The following is a 19,879-nucleotide window of genomic DNA, read 5'->3' on the forward strand; positions in this document are numbered from 1 at the left end:
CTGTTTTTTTTTATTATAGTTTTGGGTACAGTCTGGGCACCTGGTACCATGGGTCAACTGTTTTCATCAGCCTCACGAAACCTTTGTTTTCCACGCTCTTTATTGGATGCATATCCTTGGCCACATAAAACGCCACCGCGTCAGTTATGTCTTTCCATCGTTTGCTAGTCTTTTCATAAGGAGCCCCTTTATCAAATGCCTGCGTTATGGTGGTTTGTTTTGGTCGTACTTGTGCAGTCGCTGCGGTAGATTGTGCATTCACACGCGGGGGACCTTGCACTCTTACAGACTCTGCATACTCTTTCTGGTGCTTGCGTTTGAGGTGGTCTCGTAAGCCCGACGTGTTGCCATCTGTCGCTTTCACATTTTCTTTTTTGCAAATTACGTTTGTTTGGTCCGTGTCTGTTGTGTAAAATCCCAAATAGTTCCATACCACAGACGTAGAGTTATTTTTGGGGACTAATTCTTCTACATCTGAATCTGACTCTCCGTCCATTATTGCTGTGTGTGCAGACTGCCAACAGTGTAGTTTCCCTCGCTGCCAAGAAGAAAGGGGACGGGGACTTTGGGAGCGTGTGATGAACATAACAGACCTTCAAGCAAGCAATGAGGTCATTGCGGTGCGGTCGAAACGCATTGTTAGCTTGAAGATCTGTTATTTTTTGGCAAACAAAACCGTCGTACTACAGAAGTATAAATTAAGGTATAGAACTGCAAATCATAGAATGTGCACTCGCAGCACTCACAGTGAGTGCACATTCTATGACTGAGTGACTCTGTATCACGATAGATATGATATCTCTGAAAAGGCATATCGTGGAGACCTAATATCGTCTCTACGATATATATCGTCATATCGCCCACCCCTACTTCAGGGACGGATCTAGACAAATATTCATGGGGTGGCAAGAGGGTGGCAGGAGATTGTGAGGGGCGGCATCCCCTGGCAGAAGTATATGCTGATTTAATTGCAGTCATATCAATCAATGTTAACTTGGAAAGCCACAATATAAATATTATAACTCAATAACATAGGTGACATTATTGTGGCACATCAGTAAAGCCTTACATATAAATATATAAGGTGGCAGACATAATTTAATGAATTTTAACTGAACAATTTTGTTTGTTTCACTCTTAGACCAGCAGGGGTACCAAATGTATGCAGACTGCTGCAATAAGTACATTAATTAACTGTCTCATCGATGTTTGTCTGAATGAATATGATACTATTAACAATCATATTATTCCTATCAGCTGTCAATCACTGTTATGATTCACATATTCATTTATTATTGAATAAACTATATTTTTTGGAGGAGTTAATGATGAATGTTCCTCAAGATGCTTGCTCACCCTCCCTCCAAATTTGAAAGACAAGTAATTATATCATGTATCAAAATTCAAAAGATTCAAAGGAACAGGGCCCCACGACTTTACTGCAAACAGTTACAACCTTGACTTTACATCAGAAAGAACAAACATTAAAGAAGTGACTAACTGCATCAGTTAGGGTTAAAAAAAACGTGTATTCAGCTAAAACATATACATCGCTGCAGTTATTATCCAGTGGAAAGTCCTTACCTACTGGCCCAGTTAAAGGGGACCTATCATGCAAAATGCACTTTTGTACGTCTTTTATACATGAATATGTGTCCCCGGTGTTCCAGGGAACTCACCAAGTGTCAGAAAACACAACCCTCTCTATTTTCCTCCATACCCAAATCTCTAAAAAAGGGGCTGCAACGGATCTGATAAAAACTGATCCAGATTTGAACACTGTCCTGACGTCAGGACGGTGGCGCTACGGCTATTGGGCCAACTCTCCACCTATCAGGGGAATGTGGGGTTGGGCCACGGCCGGCCATTGCCGCTTGAAAGCGCTGGAGACGCTGTAGTACATATGCCAGTCCTGTAAGTGGCGCTGTAGTCTGCCACAAAAGCAGCGAAGAAGACTTCCCGCGCATGGTTACCATGGTTACCCTTCTGTTTATTCTCCGCTGTGGCTTTTTTTCTCCCTCCCCGAGGCGGAGAGGTGGGTGTTTGTCATCTACTGGTGGACTAACCGGAGAGAATTACAGTGCTTGCCTCGACGGGGAGGGATTGCTGCTGCTGTAATTCAATGCAATCCCTCCCCGTCGAGGCAAGCACTGTAATTCTCTCCGGTTAGTCCACCAGCAGATGACAAACACCCACCTCTCCGCCTCTTCCAAGGAACGAGGGGACCGTGCAGCAGAGTTTCAGTTAGGTTTTCTTTCGCCGGTCAAGATGTCCGTTAAAGTTTAAATCTTCTGGACAAAATTAGAAAAGTGCCAGTCAAAGGTCTTCTTTGTTATTTATTGAGCTTTAAAACAAATGAATAACGACTCTATATAATAAAACACGGAGGACGGAGATCTATTTTTCTCCCCCTCTTCTGACTTGATCAGAGCACGCTCCCCTCTCCTGCAGGGGGGCGTGGTCCGCTGCAGCTCACAGAATCAGCCCCCTGCAAAAACAGGGCTGGAGAACAGCAAATAGAGCGAAATGAGGCATGGCTAAAATGCATGATCTGTTTGGTATTTTGAAAACAGAAACGTATAATTAAGCAATAGCTTCGCGTCGGGCCGAACCACGCCCCTTAGCTGTGATATAATGAGCATATATCACGGCCTGAAGTGAGCTATTGCTTTTATAAAACGGTTACCAAGTGTGGCAATATGAAAGAAAAATACACACTCTAATTTAAATAGTTTTTATTAGTAAATAATGATGTTCAAAATAAAATAGTCCCTCTGTTGCCTTCTGCACGAAACATAGTGCGAGGTGGTTGCTATGCAACAACACTAACAACAGCTAGCGAACATATTAGACAGAGAGCGTTGATCCATTATTTGGCTATTTATTTACATTAATGTGTATGTTGCCGTTTATTGTGCACCCACTGAAAAACTGTCCAGCATCAGTAGCATGGCTTACGTGGTTACTTGTATAGGCTGAGGTTGTTCTAGGGAGGCTGTTGCTTGGCGTGGCGAGAATATTGCTCCACTTTCTCCGGTCCCCGAGATTCGGCTTCCAGTAGCTCTGGAGAAAGCTTTCGCACCTGTGGCCACTAACGGTCATAATTTCTCTGCTTTGTTTCAAGACCCGCATCAGAAAGCTTTTGAATGGTGATACTTTTCCAGTTGGTCTACCTGCTCTTCACGTAGCTCAACATGTCGTCGTTTAGGTGCTTATTGTTCTGGAGATAGGCACTCCTCAATCCACTCCTCCATAGTAAGACCCCCCCCCCGGAGGTCGAAGTTAATCTTAAATGTTTTTGCGGACCTTTTTGATTACAGATTTGAAAACATCGTTGCTTGCTTTAAAAGTAGCACAATTCATTATGTCAAACCTTGGAAAGTATCTAAATATCCCTGCCCTAATGCCAAAGGAACTGCACACTGAATATGTTTTTGCCGTTTGATGTCTATGTCTGGACCGTTGCGTAAAAAGGAGGGTTTCTGCCCCGTTACTTCTCCGCTGCTTTCTTGTTCCAGTTTGAAAAGCAAACTGCAGGCAGTTTGCTTTTCAGCCCAACTGTATACTGTTTATCTCAGACGCGGAGGGATACTGACTTGTTGTGAAAAGTAACTTACAATTCTACCCGTGGTATACGCTCAGTATACCACGGCTAAGAACCAATCAGATTGCTTGATTTTACTTGTCCGTTTTATAAATATACCTTATATAGGTATGGCCCTACAATATATCATTTAAATATAGCATGATAGGTGTCCTTTAAATCAAAGTGGTTACTTTTTTTTGGCTGGGCAGTGTAGTTTTACACACCGTCTTATTTGACTTTCTCAGGACATAAAACTGTTTTTTGGGGGGAAAGACCCCCACAAAGAAAAGAAAGATATACACACATACAAGGTCATCATCTTAACAGTTGTTTATGCTCATCGAGTCATCCGTGAGCAGAGCATCAAGTTGGCATGCCTATTACAGCTGAATGCGGCGATTACCATGTTGTTCAGCAAAACGCCTCACAAACTTATTAAGATCAACAGCCTTAGTGCGTTTTGATTCAATGCTGAGTCCAGCCAAACTTGACAGTCTCTTCTCTGTCATTGTAGACCGCAAATACCTCATTCCTTCCGTCTACTTGAGTCCGATATATATATGCTTCTCGTTTTGCGCCGTCCCCCGTTCAAATGAAATCGCCGCCAATCATATTTCTAAGCTCGCGCCAGGGCCGGGGGAGGGGTTACAAGGCCCGCGTCTTGTGCTGCATTCACTTATGGCGCATTTCCACTACAGCGCGGAGCTCGCTTTAAGCGTGCCGTGTCGTGCCGTACCCGTTTTTGGTTGCGCTTCCACTAGGCCTAGTTACGGCCCGGCCCGGCCCGGGGCCACTTTTTCACCTCTTTTCTGGCCCGACAAAATTGTGGTTCTATCGGGGCCAACAAACAGGGCTGAGTCGGGCTGAGTATGCTAAACTAGAGAGAGGGTCGCTGGCAAGGGGGCTACAACTACAACAAGATGGACATATTTGACCGTGATTTAATTGTAATACACGTTTCAAAATGATGCCGAAGTAACAACATACTGATACCGGTTAGTAAAAACCATGAATTAATGCTTTGTCAACTCTGCAGACAGACGGCAGGCGAAAAACCTTTTAAAATGCGTGTTTTTCTAGATGGAGATTGGCTAAGCTAACGCAGTATATGCTCCGACCGTCCACACTCACAACAACGGCCTATACAGACATAAATAAAGCAGCGACTGTATTCACCATGACACAGGCAGTCTGTGGTTTGTACTTGTTTAACTTTTGTCGAGTTTCTGAACATATATAAGGAGCTGTGAGCTCTGAGTGCTCACAGCTAACGGCTGTGTTGTTTTTCTGGAGTTCTCATTGAAGATGACGTCACGGCTCCGCCTACACTGCGTTACTATAGTAACTACCCCAGTTCCTAAACTGTAATGGAAGCGCAGCATGAAGTGAGTCGGCCCTGTTAAGGCCCAACGCGGCCAAGCCGTACCGAGCCGTACCGAGCGTGGCCGAGGCCGACCGTGTAGTGGAAATGCGCCATTACACTCGGACATTAGAGATTTTCTCTCATAAATGTCCGATGAGCCACAACTTTTATTTCAAAACAAAGATGCCAACTGGGGTGGGAAGGCTATTTTTTAGGGTGGCAGTTGCCTCCCCATGCCACCCCGGTAGATCCGCCCCTGCTACCTTGTGACTCACATTAATACCACACAGTGTTTACCTGATTGAGTGCTTTCAGATTTTTTATCATACATATTTCAGCATGTGATTTTATTGAGTTTGACGGTCTGATGGCACTTCTGGTTTACAAATAACAATATGGCAATAGCCAAAGGCCAAATTAGAAGATTCCACATTTTATTCCATAAACCATTGCATGACTACGTCCACTTACAGTCGATTATTCTTTGCTTTCAGGCTAAAAAATGCCTCAGCTACTTTGAATTACTGTTTTTCACACTTGTGTTTTCTTTGTTGTCCACAGGTTCAACTCTACTGGAAGACCTGCGAATTGTTCTTGTTGGAAAAACTGGATCTGGAAAAAGTGCTTCTGGAAACACCATCCTGGGAAATCCAAATGCCTTTAAAAAGGATATATCTCCTGAGTCTGTTACTAACAGCTGTCACAAAGAAGAGTCTAATGATGGTGAGAGGAAAATTGTTGTGATCGACAGTCCCGGACTTTTTGATACTAACAAAACACAAGAAGTTGTGAAAGAAAAAATTGAGGAGTGTATTAAGCAGTCAGTTCCTGGACCCCATGCTTTTCTGTTAGTGATCAGTCTGAAGGCTAGATTCACTGATGAGGAGAAGGCCACTGTGAAGTGGATCCAGGATAATTTTGGTTCGGATTCTTCCATGTATACCATAGTTCTGTTCACACACGCTGACTTGCTAGAGGATAAATCAGTGGACCAATATGTCTCGGAGAGCATACATCTAAAAAGACTGATAGACCAGTGTGGAGGAAGGTATCATTCACTCATGAATAACAAGAAAGGAAACCAGGTTGAAAGTCTTCTAGAGAAGATAGACAAAATGGTGCAGTATAATGGAGGAAAACACTACACCAGCGAGATGTACCAGCAAGCCCAGGAGGAACTTTATGAGGAGGAAAGGAAAAGAGACGAAGAGAGGATAGCTTGGTGTAAAAAGCTCGGTATTCTTTCCCTGATAGCTATCGCAGCAGGAGCTGTCTTACCTGCAGGACTTCTCCAGTATGGGGCTGGTGCATTCGGTGCATCAGTTGGATATGCAGCCTATAATTGCACTACATAGGTTTATGTAGCTCTGGGGAGCCTGTAATAAATACAAATATGGGAAAAGCTGAAAAAGAACTGAACATTGTCTGCATGCTCAGTGGCAAAATGACCCCAAAAAGCTCTGCTTGGTTTTGTTATGTAATGCGTACACATACAAACACACACACACACACACACACACACACACACACACACACACACACACACACACACACACACACACACACACACACACACACACACACACACACACATATCCTTGCTTTTACTAAGCTTTAAACTAAATCTTAAGTTGAAATGCATGTTTCATATGTGATTGTGTGGGAATAAAAAATTCTTCAATAAAGTCTGAAATTATGCTTACTTCCCCCAAAGACTCATTAAACCAAATGACAAACTATAATACTAATGTATTTTAGACATATGTATGATTGATAGTTGATTGAAGTTTTTAAAAGGTTATCATATGCTTCTGGTAGCTTGTATTTAAGATATTTCGGTTTTGATGGGGGAAATTTACAATGGAAGAATGTGATTGGTGTTCTCTAGAGTTCTTCACTTTTAAACAACCAGATCTCATTATATGGTAGGTTACCCATGCGTTTATTAGTAAATATAGCTTAAATGTTATTCTCTTGTTGTGGCAAAACCACCAAATGTAATGTATGTACTCAAGTAGTGATACTTGTACATTAAATGAGTTATTGTGTTTACTTCTAACTCTCAGAGGGAAATATCATGCACGTTTCAATATTGCATTGAAACACGAGTACCATTTAAAGGGATTATTAGATTAATCATTCCCTCTCAGTCCAGGATTTATCCTGGATATTTAACCAAAGTCGACACAGTAGCATGTGTATAGCATGGATACAAATTTGAGAATGCTGGAGTGGACCAGCAACTGGCTCATTGAAAGTCTTAAAAAATCCAGCCATTGATATTTGACGTACCTCCACTGTCTGATAAAAAGATGGATCAGGTCCAATGTAAAGTCTCTGTTTCATCACATGAGAGAAACACACAGCACAGTGAACTCCCTGCATTGCATCATGTTCTGTTTGTTCAGTGATAACAGCGGGATAAACAGCTCAGAGTAAACAACACTGACTCCATTTTCCTGTGTTAAACAGACATTCATGTTGGTACCAAATTCAGATTCCTGTATGTATGGTCCTTGTTTGTTTCAGTTAACCCTGATGAATCTGTTTGTATGATTCGGAAGACTTTCTTTAAAATTCTTGTATCAGTGGTTTTGACCTTTTTAGTTGGTAAAACACATGAATCTGATCAACAGGTTGGCGTCTAAAAATGTGGAACACCCTTTACCTGACAGCATCACGGAGTGGGGGATTCTGGCTATCAGTGCCTCACCTCATGCAGGTACAAGAGGGAGAGTGGGGGGGTAGTCACATTGTGGCAATTTGGCTAGTGTTGCGCCAATTAGTATGGTTTATATGTTTTGTTATTTGAACACTAGATGGCGTAATGGGGCAACAGCATATAAGTGATCTCCTGGCACAGGTGTAGTGATTGCAACTGCAGCAAAAGTGTTTCAATATTGATAAAAACACAATAATATAATATTTTATAAAAATATAATACCACGAAAGCTGCTTTGCTGCATAAGATCCTCCTTAAATACATTTAGCCAATTATAATACTGCACTTTTACTTAATACATCATTTTTAAACTTTACCTGTAATGGTGTATTTTTAGGCTATGGTATTTGTACGTAAGGAATGGAGTACTTCTTCCACCACTGTCTAAACAACCCGTACACAACTGCACATAGCTGTGGACAGCCTCTTTGGGGATGCACTTTTCAGATGTAAACTGAAGACAATAGAAGGAAATAGGAAGCCCCCTTTGCAAAGGCCAGGCTTCCAGAAGTTTCCCAGAAAATCCATGTCTGAAGTCAAACCACGGAGCTTGTCTAAGTTCACAACTCAGGCCTGGAACAACACATTTGGCCACCTGGGAACTGGAAAAAGTGAAATTGAAGTGATGGCTGAAGGTAAGACAACCTTTCTGACTTATGTTAAAAATAAACAACCTTGATCTTTTATCCCTGTGAGATGAAACACTTACTGTGATACTGTGGCTGTGATACTGTGGCTCTGGAAAGAGGGACATCGTAAAAACCTAGACCTTGATAATGATGTCAGTGACTAATAGTGGAATTTGTTTTTGTCTCCATGGTATAATTTCATATCACAGCAATACCACTGCGAGAAAAGAAGCAGAAAACTCTTCCTCGGGCTGATGGGTGTGGTCTGAACAGCTTTGACGGTATGCTCATTCATTGTCTCATGAAATCTCTAACTATTATATATGTCTATACCACCTTCTAACAAGAAACACTTTATTCAGACTTAAACTGATTTTTTTGTTTGTTTTGACCAAATCATTTATTTTAGGGTTGCCAGGTTGTGAAAAATCCCTTTGTCTGGTGTTTATTCTTCTCTGGTATTACAGGGACTACCTTTGGCTGCTTGATTTTGATGGCTTAACAGGAAAGAGCATTAATGTCTCTCGCACATCTATAACTGCAGACTTCATTTCTTTGAAGTCACTTATGAACTTTTTATAGTTGTTAAACGAGAGGTGTTATCAATGTTAGCTATAAAGGGTTCGGCCACTACAATAAAAGATACAATGTTGTACATTGTGTGAATTATTTATGAGCTTTCCACTGCAACATTTGCACATGTGTTTAGTGGTTGAATGCTTCCTGACGGATTAAAGCTGCACCAAGTTAGGTCTACATTTAGTGTTTTGCAACAAAAAGATAGTCCCATTTGGCCAATAGACTTGTTATTTGGATGACATCATTAATGTAATTCATGCTTTAAAAAATCTGAATAGAATGAGTAACAATCAACGTCCCTTTCCTGTCTGAGGTGTCATGTAAACGTGTTTGCAGTCGTCTCTTTAGCAATGATTTTAGTGCCCCAGGCAATTCATTTAAGCCACAGTATCACAGTTGGCCACATACGGAAAAGTGGGGTTAACACATTTCGTTAACATTGTATCCAGCTTAGAGCTTTTTATTCTCTAGCTTCTCATGTATTTCATAGTTTTTAACAGTAAACAAGTACTGCTGTGGATTGGAATGAGTTTTTTGGCCCAATCATAGCACTAATTCAGCTTTATCACTATAAACATGGTTTTACACCACGTTTGCTAGCTTGCAGCAGTCTTTTCCCTAACATTGCTGGCCCATATGCTTGAGTTCTTTGTGAATTGATGCCACCAAATATCAATCTATTAGGTAGAGGTTATGCGCGGCCTCACGTGTGTCCACAATACAAAAAAAACAACTTTGTGGTCCTAGGGGTCAAGTCTGTACTATATGGAGGGGGATACACCTCATTCAAAGAGGTCTTTCACAACCATTGTAACCCAAATTGTGCTTAATAACCAAAACACTCATGCTGACTAATGGAAAACACATTAACTAAACATTAGCAATTGGCTAAACATAAATTCTGCTGTTCCAGCTGGGGACATTTCTGGAGGGTTGCGGATTGTCCTGGTGGGCAAGACTGGATCTGGCAAGAGTGCGACAGGAAACACCATCCTTGGGAGAGCTGCCTTCAAAGAAGACCCGAGCCCTGTATCTGTGACCAAACACTGCGAGACACAGAGCGGGGAGGTGGACGGGACTGTGGTCCAGGTGATTGACACTCCAGGTCTGTTTGATACAGGCATCACAGAGGAAGAATTGAAAACCAGAATAGAGGAATGCGTCACAATGTCCGTGCCCGGCCCTCACGCCTTCCTATTGGTGATCAGGCTCGGAGTAAGGTTCACCGAGGAGGAAAGAAACGCTGTGAAGTGGATCCAGGACAACTTTGGGGACGATGCCTCCATGTACACTATCATGATGTTTACATGCAAAGATCAGGCCAAAGCTGACAATGCTCTGAAGGAGTGCAAGGAGCTGCGGAGACTCTCTATTACGTTTGGACGCCGGTACCATGCCTTTAACAACAAAGACCCGCAGGACCAAGTACAGGTCAAAGATTTGATTACCATGGTCAAGGAAATGATCCAGGAAAATGGGGGGAAACACTACACCAATGAGTTGTATGAGAAAGCCCAGAGGAAGCTGAGGGAGGAGGAGGAGCGGAAGATACAAGAGGAGGAAGAGAAGAAGGAGGAGGAGAGGAAAATATGGGATGCAGATAGGGAGGAGAAAGAGAAACAGAGAGAAAAGGAGAAGAAGGTTAAAAGGAAGAATATACGCGTGGCCTCGGCTGCTGCTGTTGTGCTGGTGTTAGCGGGGGCTATCATAGCAGTGGGGGCCGACACCACGGTGGCTTTGGCTCTAGGCGCTCCTGTGCTCCTGCTGGGAGTGTTATGTGGTTTAGCTGCTTTTTGTGTCTGGAAGGGCATAAGATGCAAAGCAAAAGCAAATGTTCCGGTATAGGCAGAGGTTAGTGAGACAAGGTGACATACAGTAGAAGTATACTGCTCTCATGATGGTTAAAATAATCTGTGCATGGTGTTTTCGTATTATCCTGCATTCTTCTTCTAGGATTATTAAGTTTGGACACAACATTGCTATAACTGAAGTATGTGAATTAAATGCTGGCAGTAAACAAACGGTATGACATGCAATATGTGTTTTCTTCTTTTTGTTTTCTTTCCTCTCATTTATTGTTTGGAGCTTATATATGAGACCCATGTCCCGAGTTATACTTGAACAACTCTAATAAGTTTGAATGTGTTGACATGTTCTCTATAGATCTCATAACGTTTGTAAGTACATTGTGCATGATTTCATAACTTATGGGATAATAAAATGTTTATGGATGTGCCGTTTCCATTGTTTTATTATTAGTAACATTATGAGCTCACTTCCCTAAAGGAAATGAGAGACAATGGTCAACGTCCGCTGACCGATCACATTTCACTGAGGAAGCATTCTGAACAGAGCCACCTCTGACAATAACATACCAACAACATGATGAATTTAGACTGTTTAACCCAAGTCTGCAATCAAATGAGGGTGTTGTGTCATTTCCCAAGTATGAGGAACACAAAAGAAGTACAGTGTATCTTTATATAGATATGTTGGTACCACTTTACAATAAGACTACCCTTATAAAGGGTTTACGAATAGTTTATAATTCATTTATTAATTAAGTTGTGAAAACTTTATAAATCATTAATAAGCTTTTATAAGACATGAGATAAACAGGGCAACTGTGACCGGTTGCTTGCCAAATAGTGAGCCCACATTTATCTGTGTTGCTAAGCCTTATTAGAAATGGTAGTAACTCATTAATAAATGGGAATGTGTTTAACACTTTACAATAAGGCTCCCTTTTGGCAATTATAAATGTTAGTAACTCATAAATAAATGGTCATAAAGAGATGCCAAGAAACATCAAGATGGAAGGGGGGGAATCAACTCTGTGAACAACAGATACCAAGGATGCTGGCTGATGAAGAAGACAAATTAAGCTAGGTAGCCAATATAAGGCTTAGTCATCTTGCCAAATAGTGAGCCTGTGTTGACGTATGTTAGAACCGGTTTATAAATGGTTCTTAATGATTAATAAAGTGTTTACAACCTAATTAATAACCTAATTATAAACCCTTTATTAATCCTTTATAAGGGTAGTCTTATTGTAAAGTGGTACCGATATGTTTTACAGGTTCTGACAAGATAGATATTTTTTTAAATGTCTTTAAAGGAATTGTTTTTAGGGTAATCATTGATATCTAAGACAAACACATTTCCTCTGTGTTTCCTTCCTATTCCTTTGTCCAATTCAAAGAGAGGATTTGGTCATGTTTTTGAAAGACTCAAAATCAGAGAGTGTACTGAGGTTAAATTGTATACAATTCTGTACTACTCATTTCATCCATTATATCGTTACCAAAACACACAAAATAAAAATTGTGGGACCCTTTTTTTCATTTGTGATGGCACCATTTTTGACCAATACAGCATCATCATCAAATAAAAAATGTTCAAGACAGAAAACACCAAAGCCAATGAAAAATCAATGAAAAATAATGCACATAAACTAACATTTCAAAATAGACATAAGAAAGAGTGACATTATTTTTCTTGAAGTCATGTTTATTGATATGAATGTTTTACATCTGTCAACTTTACATTTGATCATGTGTAAACGATGGAGCTGTTGAATTAATAAATGATAATACATGATGTTATTTATAGGTTTGACGCCTATAATAAACAATGAATGCCTTACTGCCTAAAGTGGTTACTGATTATATATGCTTACATTACATATGTTTTTAGTTTTTCACAACAATGACCTTACAAGTTAGCTTGAAGGATCATGGCTTTACATCCGTTGTTTTAGGTTTCATCCACCACCCAATGGCTTTAGAAATCCCTGCAGCTGCTGCTAAAGGAGCACCAGCTACAGGGGAATTAACAGCAGTGGTGAATGCTGCTGCCAAAATCATGTTATTACTCAAATTGTCCATAGTAACTGCCCACTTGCTCCACCATTCCTTTGAATTCTTCTTTCTCTGAGTCTCTTCGTACATGCTCCACGTATAATGCTGGGAACAATTCAACTGCACCATCTTGTCTATCTTTTCAAACAGATCAGCCACCTGAGTGCGGTTTTCCATGCATGTATTTTCAAACACAACGTACCCAGCTGTATAGATACTGAGGCACTCTTTGAGCTCAGGGTGTTGGTATAAATGAGTCTCAATGGACTTCTCCTTGAGCTCATCCCCCCTGGTGAAAAGCACCAGTGTGTGTTTGGAGGCTTCCTCACCAAAGTTGTCTTTGACCCACTTGATGGCAGACTTCTCCTCTTCTGTGAACCGTACATCCAGTCTGATCACCAGCAGGAACACATGTGGTCCGGGGTCAGTCAGTGTGAGACTTCGCTCTATTTTAATTTTCAACTGTTTTTCATTCATTGATGTGTCCAAGATACCAGGAGTGTCGACCACAGTCACGGTTCTTTTATCAAAGTAGCCAGACATTTTGTTAGAGGTCTCTGTCACAGAGGATGGAGAAGCCTCTGAGTTGAAAACACTTTGTCCCAGGATGGTGTTCCCTGATGCACTCTTTCCTGATCCAGTCTTCCCCAGCAGGACGATCCTCAGGTCGCAGTCTGTGGAACAAATCAAAGAGAGGCAGTTGCTTTGAATTCTTTGGTTTTACAACAGCTCACATAAGGAGTACAAAAAGTGTTGTTGTGTGCTGTGCTGAAGCGCGTTGATCTTTGCACATATACTGCTGTATATACTGTATATATATACGCCACAGTGTATTTATTTTTATTTATGCATTTTACATCTATATCTTTACTTGTATTGTGCATTTATTTTGTACAGACCGCTGATAGATGTGTATATAACTGACTGTTTGCACTCTGGTTAGACCCTCTTCATTTCGTTACACTCTGCTCGCATTATGTAATGACAATAAAGTATCTAATTTAATCTAAAAGCCTGCATATACGCTTAAACACAAGTAAAGACACTTACCTTCACTTGAGCTTAAACCCATCTTGTTGTAGAGGTTGAACCACACAGAACCGACTTCTATCCCCCAAATCTGCCAGTGTTGTCTAGCCTTTATTTCCAGATCACACTCTGCATTGCTGTGTGTTAGTTATGTTCCCTCCCTCTCCCTCCCTCAGTGGTTTCCAGTGAAATGAAACTCTCTGTCTTCTCCACCACGCGGTTTCCCTGGAAAGTGAAACTTTCAGAAATCTTAAAACATTGTTGAAATAGTTTAGACATCTTAAATGCTAAAGCATGTAACACCCTAGTCTCAGTTGTGCCTCCACCTCTTAAAGGAGACGTGTCATTATTACGATCAGATTCAGGATTTTGGTGAATAGTGTGCCCTTCATTGGAAAAAGTGTAGCAACTTTTTTGGTAACAACTTCCCGGTTTATAATCAACACAATAAGTGGCTAAACGTTAACCTTGGAACTACTTTCTACTCAAGAAAAAGTCTATGAAAGAGTTGAGATTGACTTTTGTGGATTACAATGACAGAATGAGCAGTAGAGAATGGTTCACAGAAAGTAGCTTTTCTGATGTGGTGCCTGTATTAAAGTATTACCAGTCGTCCCCTTTGAGATTTTTTTTAACAAGGCTGCGGTTCTGTTCACGCTAAGCTGCACCTCTTTGTTAAATATCTTTACAAAACAAATATTGAATGTAGGTTTGGTTACATTGATCAACTTTGATAAAACCATTAGCAATCATAAAAGCATTTTGGCAGCTGTTGAATTGTGCTTGCACAGTAACAGGAGTTTCAAACAACCTTGTGACCTTTCATGTAAAACAACCCAGGTAGATCCTAATATAACTTGTAATTGTGTAGGAGTTTTATCTTAATATCACCTGGACTTTTGACTTGAGACTGATGGGTGATAAATGTGGTGTTATGTACACTGAAGTTCATGTTTTTCAGTTAGCATTGTCCCATAAGTGATTTTAGTTTTTTTTTACACAAGATCCACAGTGGGTCTTTATCTTATGCAATCAACCAGACTTGGTTTATGAAAAACAAACAGCAGTGTGGAGCCCTGGAAGATGTGGTGAGATTTCTTGCTTACACAACAGGGAATAATTTCTAATAACGCTTTTTTTAATACATCAAACAATAGTTTCAAAAGTTAAAACCACATTGTTTTATTTCATTATGACTAGTAAAACATACACAAGGAAGAATAGTGTTTTCAATACAAAATCATTTTCAGGATAAGAGTGTACAGAATCAATATAAGATTGGTTATTCAAAGTTTATATATCGTTCAATGCAGGTTGTGTTTGATATTTATGAATGCACATTAAGCAATGACATTTTTCCTATGTATTCAAAAAAGGCAATCAATGGAATCACTTCACAAGTTTGCTTAAAGTTACTACGAGGAACTTTCCTTTTGTGTTGCTCTGACTGCAGGTTCTGGTTCTGGTACCTGTATGATATCCCCTGCCTCAGCCAAAATCAGACATATATGCACCAAGGACAAGTATTCAGAATAACCTCATAAAAAACCCCAATCTTGACTTGGATTGATGGTCTTGTTTACTATGTATATAGTCATACAGAGGCATCATCTATTACACAAAGACAGGTTAAAATTCCTCTCTGTAACTGGATAATGACATGACTCTCACTTTTTAGTTATCCACCACCCAAGGCCTTTTAAAATCCCTCCCCATAGAATTGGTGTTACGGTTTCAACTACTACTTCTTCTGCTGCCGCAGCAGCACCAGTAGCAGCACCAGCAGCAGCACCAACACCAGCTGCGATTGTTGCTGCAGTTAACAAATTAGTACCGTACTTGTTCAAATGGTTTGCCCACTTGCTCCGCCATTCCCTTGAATTCTTCTTTCTCTGGGCCTCTTCGTACATGCTCCAGGTATAAGGGTTGTAACCATTCAACTGCACCATCTTGTCTATCTTTTCAAACATATCAGCCACCTGAGTGCGATTATCTCTGCATGTATTTTCAAACACAATGTACCCAGCCGTAAAACCACTGATACACTCCTTTAGTTCGGGTCCCTCGAATAAAAAAGTCTCAATGGACTTCTCCTTGAGCTCATCCCCCCTGGTGAAAAGCACCAGTGTGTGTTTGGAGGCTTCCTCACCAAAGTTGTCTTTGACCCACTTGATGGCAGACTTCTCCTCTTCTGTGAACCGTACATCCAGTCTGATCACCAGCAGGAACACATGTGGTCCGGGGTCAGTCAGTGTGAGACTTCGCTCTATTTCAATTTTCAACTGTTTTTCATTCATTGATGTGTCCAAGATACCAGGAGTGTCGACCACAGTCACAGTTCTTTTATCAAAGTAGCCAGACATTTTGTTAGAGGTCTCTGTCACAGAGGATGGAGAAGCCTCTGAGTTGAAAACACTTTGTCCCAGGATGGTGTTCCCTGATGCACTCTTTCCTGATCCAGTCTTCCCCAGCAGGACGATCCTCAGGTCGCAGTCTGTGGAACAAATCAAAGAGAGGCAGTTGCTTTGAATTCTTTGGTTTTACAACAGCTCACATAAGGAGTACAAAAAGTGTTGTTGTGTGCTGTGCTGAAGCGCGTTGATCTTTGCACATATACTGCTGTATATACTGTATATATATACGCCACAGTGTATTTATTTATGCATTTTACATCTATATCTTTACTTGTATTGTGCATTTATTTTGTACAGACCGCTGATAGATGTGTATATCACTGACTGTTTGCACTCTGGTTAGACCCTCTTCATTTCGTTACACTCTGCTCGCATTATGTAATGACAATAAAGTATCTAATTTAATCTAAAAGCCTGCATATACGCTTAAACACAAGTAAAGACACTTACCTTCACTTGAGCTTAAACCCATCTTGTTGTAGAGGTTGAACCACACAGAACCGACTTCTATCCCCCAAATCTGCCAGTGTTGTCTAGCCTTTATTTCCAGATCACACTCTGCATTGCTGTGTGTTAGTTATGTTCCCTCCCTCTCCCTCCCTCAGTGGTTTCCAGTGAAATGAAACCCTCTGTCTTCTCCACCACGTGGTTTCCCTGGAAAGTGAAACTTTCAGAAATCTTAAAACATTGTTGAAATAGTTTAGACATCTTAAATGCTAAAGCATGTAACACCCTAGTCTCAGTTGTGCCTCCACCTCTTAAAGGAGACGTGTCATTATTACGATCAGATTCAGGATTTTGGTGAATAGTGTGCCCTTCATTGGAAAAAGTGTAGCAACTTTTTTGGTAACAACTTCCCGGTTTATAATCAACACAATAAGTGGCTAAACGTTAACCTTGGAACTACTTTCTACTCAAGAAAAAGTCTATGAAAGAGTTGAGATTGACTTTTGTGGATTACAATGACAGAATGAGCAGTAGAGAATGGTTCACAGAAAGTAGCTTTTCTGATGTGGTGCCTGTATTAAAGTATTACCAGTCGTCCCCTTTGAGATTTTTTTTAACAAGGCTGCGGTTCTGTTCACGCTAAGCTGCACCTCTTTGTTAAATATCTTTACAAAACAAATATTGAATGTAGGTTTGGTTACATTGATCAACTTTGATAAAACCATTAGCAATCATAAAAGCATTTTGGCAGCTGTTGAATTGTGCTTGCACAGTAACAGGAGTTTCAAACAACCTTGTGACCTTTCATGTAAAACAACCCAGGTAGATCCTAATATAACTTGTAATTGTGTAGGAGTTTTATCTTAATATCACCTGGACTTTTGACTTGAGACTGATGGGTGATAAATGTGGTGTTATGTACACTGAAGTTCATGTTTTTCAGTTAGCATTGTCCCATAAGTGATTTTAGTTTTTTTTTACACAAGATCCACAGTGGGTCTTTATCTTATGCAATCAACCAGACTTGGTTTATGAAAAACAAACAGCAGTGTGGAGCCCTGGAAGATGTGGTGAGATTTCTTGCTTACACAACAGGGAATAATTTCTAATAACGCTTTTTTTAATACATCAAACAATAGTTTCAAAAGTTAAAACCACATTGTTTTATTTCATTATGACTAGTAAAACATACACAAGGAAGAATAGTGTTTTCCATACAAAATCATTTTCAGGATAAGAGTGTACAGAATCAATATAAGATTGGTTATTCAGAGTTTATATATCGTTCAATGCAGGTTGTGTTTGATATTTATGAATGCACATTAAGCAATGACATTTTTCCTATGTATTCAAAAAAGGCAATCAATGGAATCACTTCACAAGTTTGCTTAAAGTTACTACGAGGAACTTTCCTTTTGTGTTGCTCTGACTGCAGGTTCTGGTTCTGGTGCCTGTATGATATCCCCTGCCTCAGCCAAAATCAGACATATATGCACCAATGACAAGTATTCAGAATAACCTCATAAAAAAACCCAATCTTGACTTGGATTGATGGTCTTGTTTACTATGTATACAGTATAGTCATACAGAGGCATCATCTATTACACAAAGACAGGTTAAAATTCCTCTCTGTAACTTTAAAGGATAATGACATGACTCTCACTTTTTAGTTACCCACCACCCAAGGCCTTTTAAAATCCCTCCACCTGCGCCCCATAGAAGTGGTGTTACTACTAATTCTTCTGCTGCCACAGCAGCACCAGCAGCTGCACCAGCAGCTGCACCAACACCAACACCAGCTGCGATTGTTGCTGCAGTTAACAAACTAGTACCGTACTTGTTCAAATGGTTTGCCCACATGCTCCGCCATTCTCTTGAATTCTTCTTTCTCTGGGCCTCTTCGTACATGCTCCAGGTATAAGGGTTGTAACCATTCAACTGCACCATCTTGTCTATCTTTTCAAACAGATCAGCCACCTGAGTGCGATTACCTCTGCATGTGTTTTCAAACACAATGTACCCAGCCGTAAAACCACTGATACACTCCTTTAGTTCAGGTCCCTCGAATAAAAAAGTCTCAATGGACTTCTCCTTGAGCTCATCCCCCCTGGTGAAAAGCACCAGTGTGTGTTTGGAGGCTTCCTCACCAAAGTTGTCTTTGACCCACTTGATGGCAGACTTCTCCTCTTCTGTGAACCGTACATCCAGTCTGATCACCAGCAGGAACACATGTGGTCCGGGGTCAGTCAGTCTGAGACTTTCAGACATTTCACTTTTAAGCTGCTCTTCCTTAATCAATGTGTCCAAGATACCAGGAGTGTCGACTACAGTCACAGTTCTTTTATCAAAGTAGCCAGACTTCTTTTTACATGTCTTGGTCACAGAGGATGGAGAAGCCTCTGAGGTGAAAACATTGTGTCCCAGGATGGTGTTCCCTGATGCACTCTTTCCTGATCCAGTCTTCCCCAGCAGGACGATCCTCAGGTCGCAGTCTGTGGAACAAATCAAAGAGAGGCAGTTGCTTTGAATTCTTTGGTTTTACAACAGCTCACATAAGGAGTACAAAAAGTGTTGTTGTGTGCTGTGCTGAAGCGCGTTGATCTTTGCACATATACTGCTGTATATACTGTATATATATACGCCACAGTGTATTTATTTTTATTTATGCATTTTACATCTATATCTTTACTTATATTGTGCATTTATTTTGTACAGACCGCTGATAGATGTGTATATAACTGACTGTTTGCACTCTGGTTAGACCCTCTTAATTTCGTTACTCTGCTTGCATTATGTAATGACAATAAAGTATCTAATTTAATCTAAAAGCCTGCATATACGCTTAAACACAAGTAAAGACACTCACCTTCTCTTGAGCTCGAACCCATCTTGTTGTTGAAACACAAGTCAAAACTGACTTATTGCACAAAATCTGTCTTTGCTTTTCTCAACCTTTTCTTCCAGATCACTGTGTGCCTGTACTTATTTGTGCTGTGTCACTCCCCCCTCCCCTCTTTTTTAACTCAATGGTTTCCCTGGAAAGTGAAACTTAAACTGTTCGAAGGCTGGAGACTTCATGCAAAAGGACCAATCCCCTTTTGGCATGCACTTTCAAAGCAGTCATGTTTTTGTCCCTCCATGTTTCACACTGAAATATTGTTTAAATTAGACAAAGATGTGAAATTACAATATAATCAGACCAGTGTTAAATCTTTTGTGGCCAAACACGCTATTCAACAAGTTTGCATTG

General features: G+C 40.6%; 3 protein-coding genes across 3 annotated transcripts in view; 1 reads left to right on the forward strand and 2 right to left on the reverse strand.

Moving 5' to 3' along the window:
- Positions 1-11,115, forward strand: part of LOC117474783 (GTPase IMAP family member 8) — a 28,958-nt gene extending 17,843 nt beyond the window's left edge. The window contains exons 6-10 of the mRNA XM_034120789.1: positions 5,511-6,295; positions 7,557-7,671; positions 8,058-8,306; positions 8,510-8,581; positions 9,793-11,115. Of these exons, the coding sequence (XP_033976680.1) occupies positions 5,511-6,295; positions 7,557-7,671; positions 8,058-8,306; positions 8,510-8,581; positions 9,793-10,724 (2,153 nt within the window). The 3' untranslated portion in view covers positions 10,725-11,115. The remainder of the gene's footprint in view (positions 1-5,510; positions 6,296-7,556; positions 7,672-8,057; positions 8,307-8,509; positions 8,582-9,792) is intronic.
- Positions 11,116-12,355: 1,240 nt separating this feature from the next.
- On the reverse strand, positions 12,356-16,804 carry LOC117474784 (GTPase IMAP family member 8-like). The gene is made up of 3 exons (XM_034120790.1): positions 16,633-16,804; positions 15,438-16,262; positions 12,356-13,413 (listed from the first exon to the last, which is right to left on the reverse strand). Exons 1-3 carry the CDS (start codon positions 16,652-16,654, stop codon positions 12,614-12,616), a joined length of 1,647 nt encoding a protein of 548 aa, XP_033976681.1. The 5' UTR covers positions 16,655-16,804; the 3' UTR covers positions 12,356-12,613.
- Positions 16,805-17,777: 973 nt separating this feature from the next.
- Positions 17,778-19,647, reverse strand: LOC117474665 (GTPase IMAP family member 4-like). The gene is made up of 2 exons (XM_034120627.1): positions 19,496-19,647; positions 17,778-19,121 (listed from the first exon to the last, which is right to left on the reverse strand). The coding sequence occupies exons 1-2, from the start codon at positions 19,515-19,517 to the stop codon at positions 18,289-18,291; spliced, it is 855 nt and encodes a 284-aa protein (XP_033976518.1). The 5' UTR covers positions 19,518-19,647; the 3' UTR covers positions 17,778-18,288.
- Between the last annotated feature and the right edge of the window lie 232 nt (positions 19,648-19,879).

This window comes from Trematomus bernacchii, unplaced genomic scaffold (genome assembly GCF_902827165.1).
Source record: "Trematomus bernacchii unplaced genomic scaffold, fTreBer1.1, whole genome shotgun sequence".
NCBI classification, from domain to species: Eukaryota; Metazoa; Chordata; class Actinopteri; order Perciformes; family Nototheniidae; genus Trematomus; species Trematomus bernacchii.

Excerpts from the sequence above, each read along its gene's own strand:
- LOC117474784 (XM_034120790.1), bottom strand. The coding sequence starts at position 16,654 with ATGGGTTTAAGCTCAAGTGAAG. Across the intron at positions 16,263-16,632 it reads GGGTTTAAGCTCAAGTGAAG|ACTGCGACCTGAGGATCGTC; the intron begins GTAAGTGTCTTT and ends TTTGTTCCACAG. Across the intron at positions 13,414-15,437 it reads GTGGTGGATAACTAAAAAGT|ACTGCGACCTGAGGATCGTC; the intron begins GAGAGTCATGTC and ends TTTGTTCCACAG.
- LOC117474665 (XM_034120627.1), bottom strand. The coding sequence starts at position 19,517 with ATGGGTTCGAGCTCAAGAGAAG. Across the intron at positions 19,122-19,495 it reads GGGTTCGAGCTCAAGAGAAG|ACTGCGACCTGAGGATCGTC; the intron begins GTGAGTGTCTTT and ends TTTGTTCCACAG.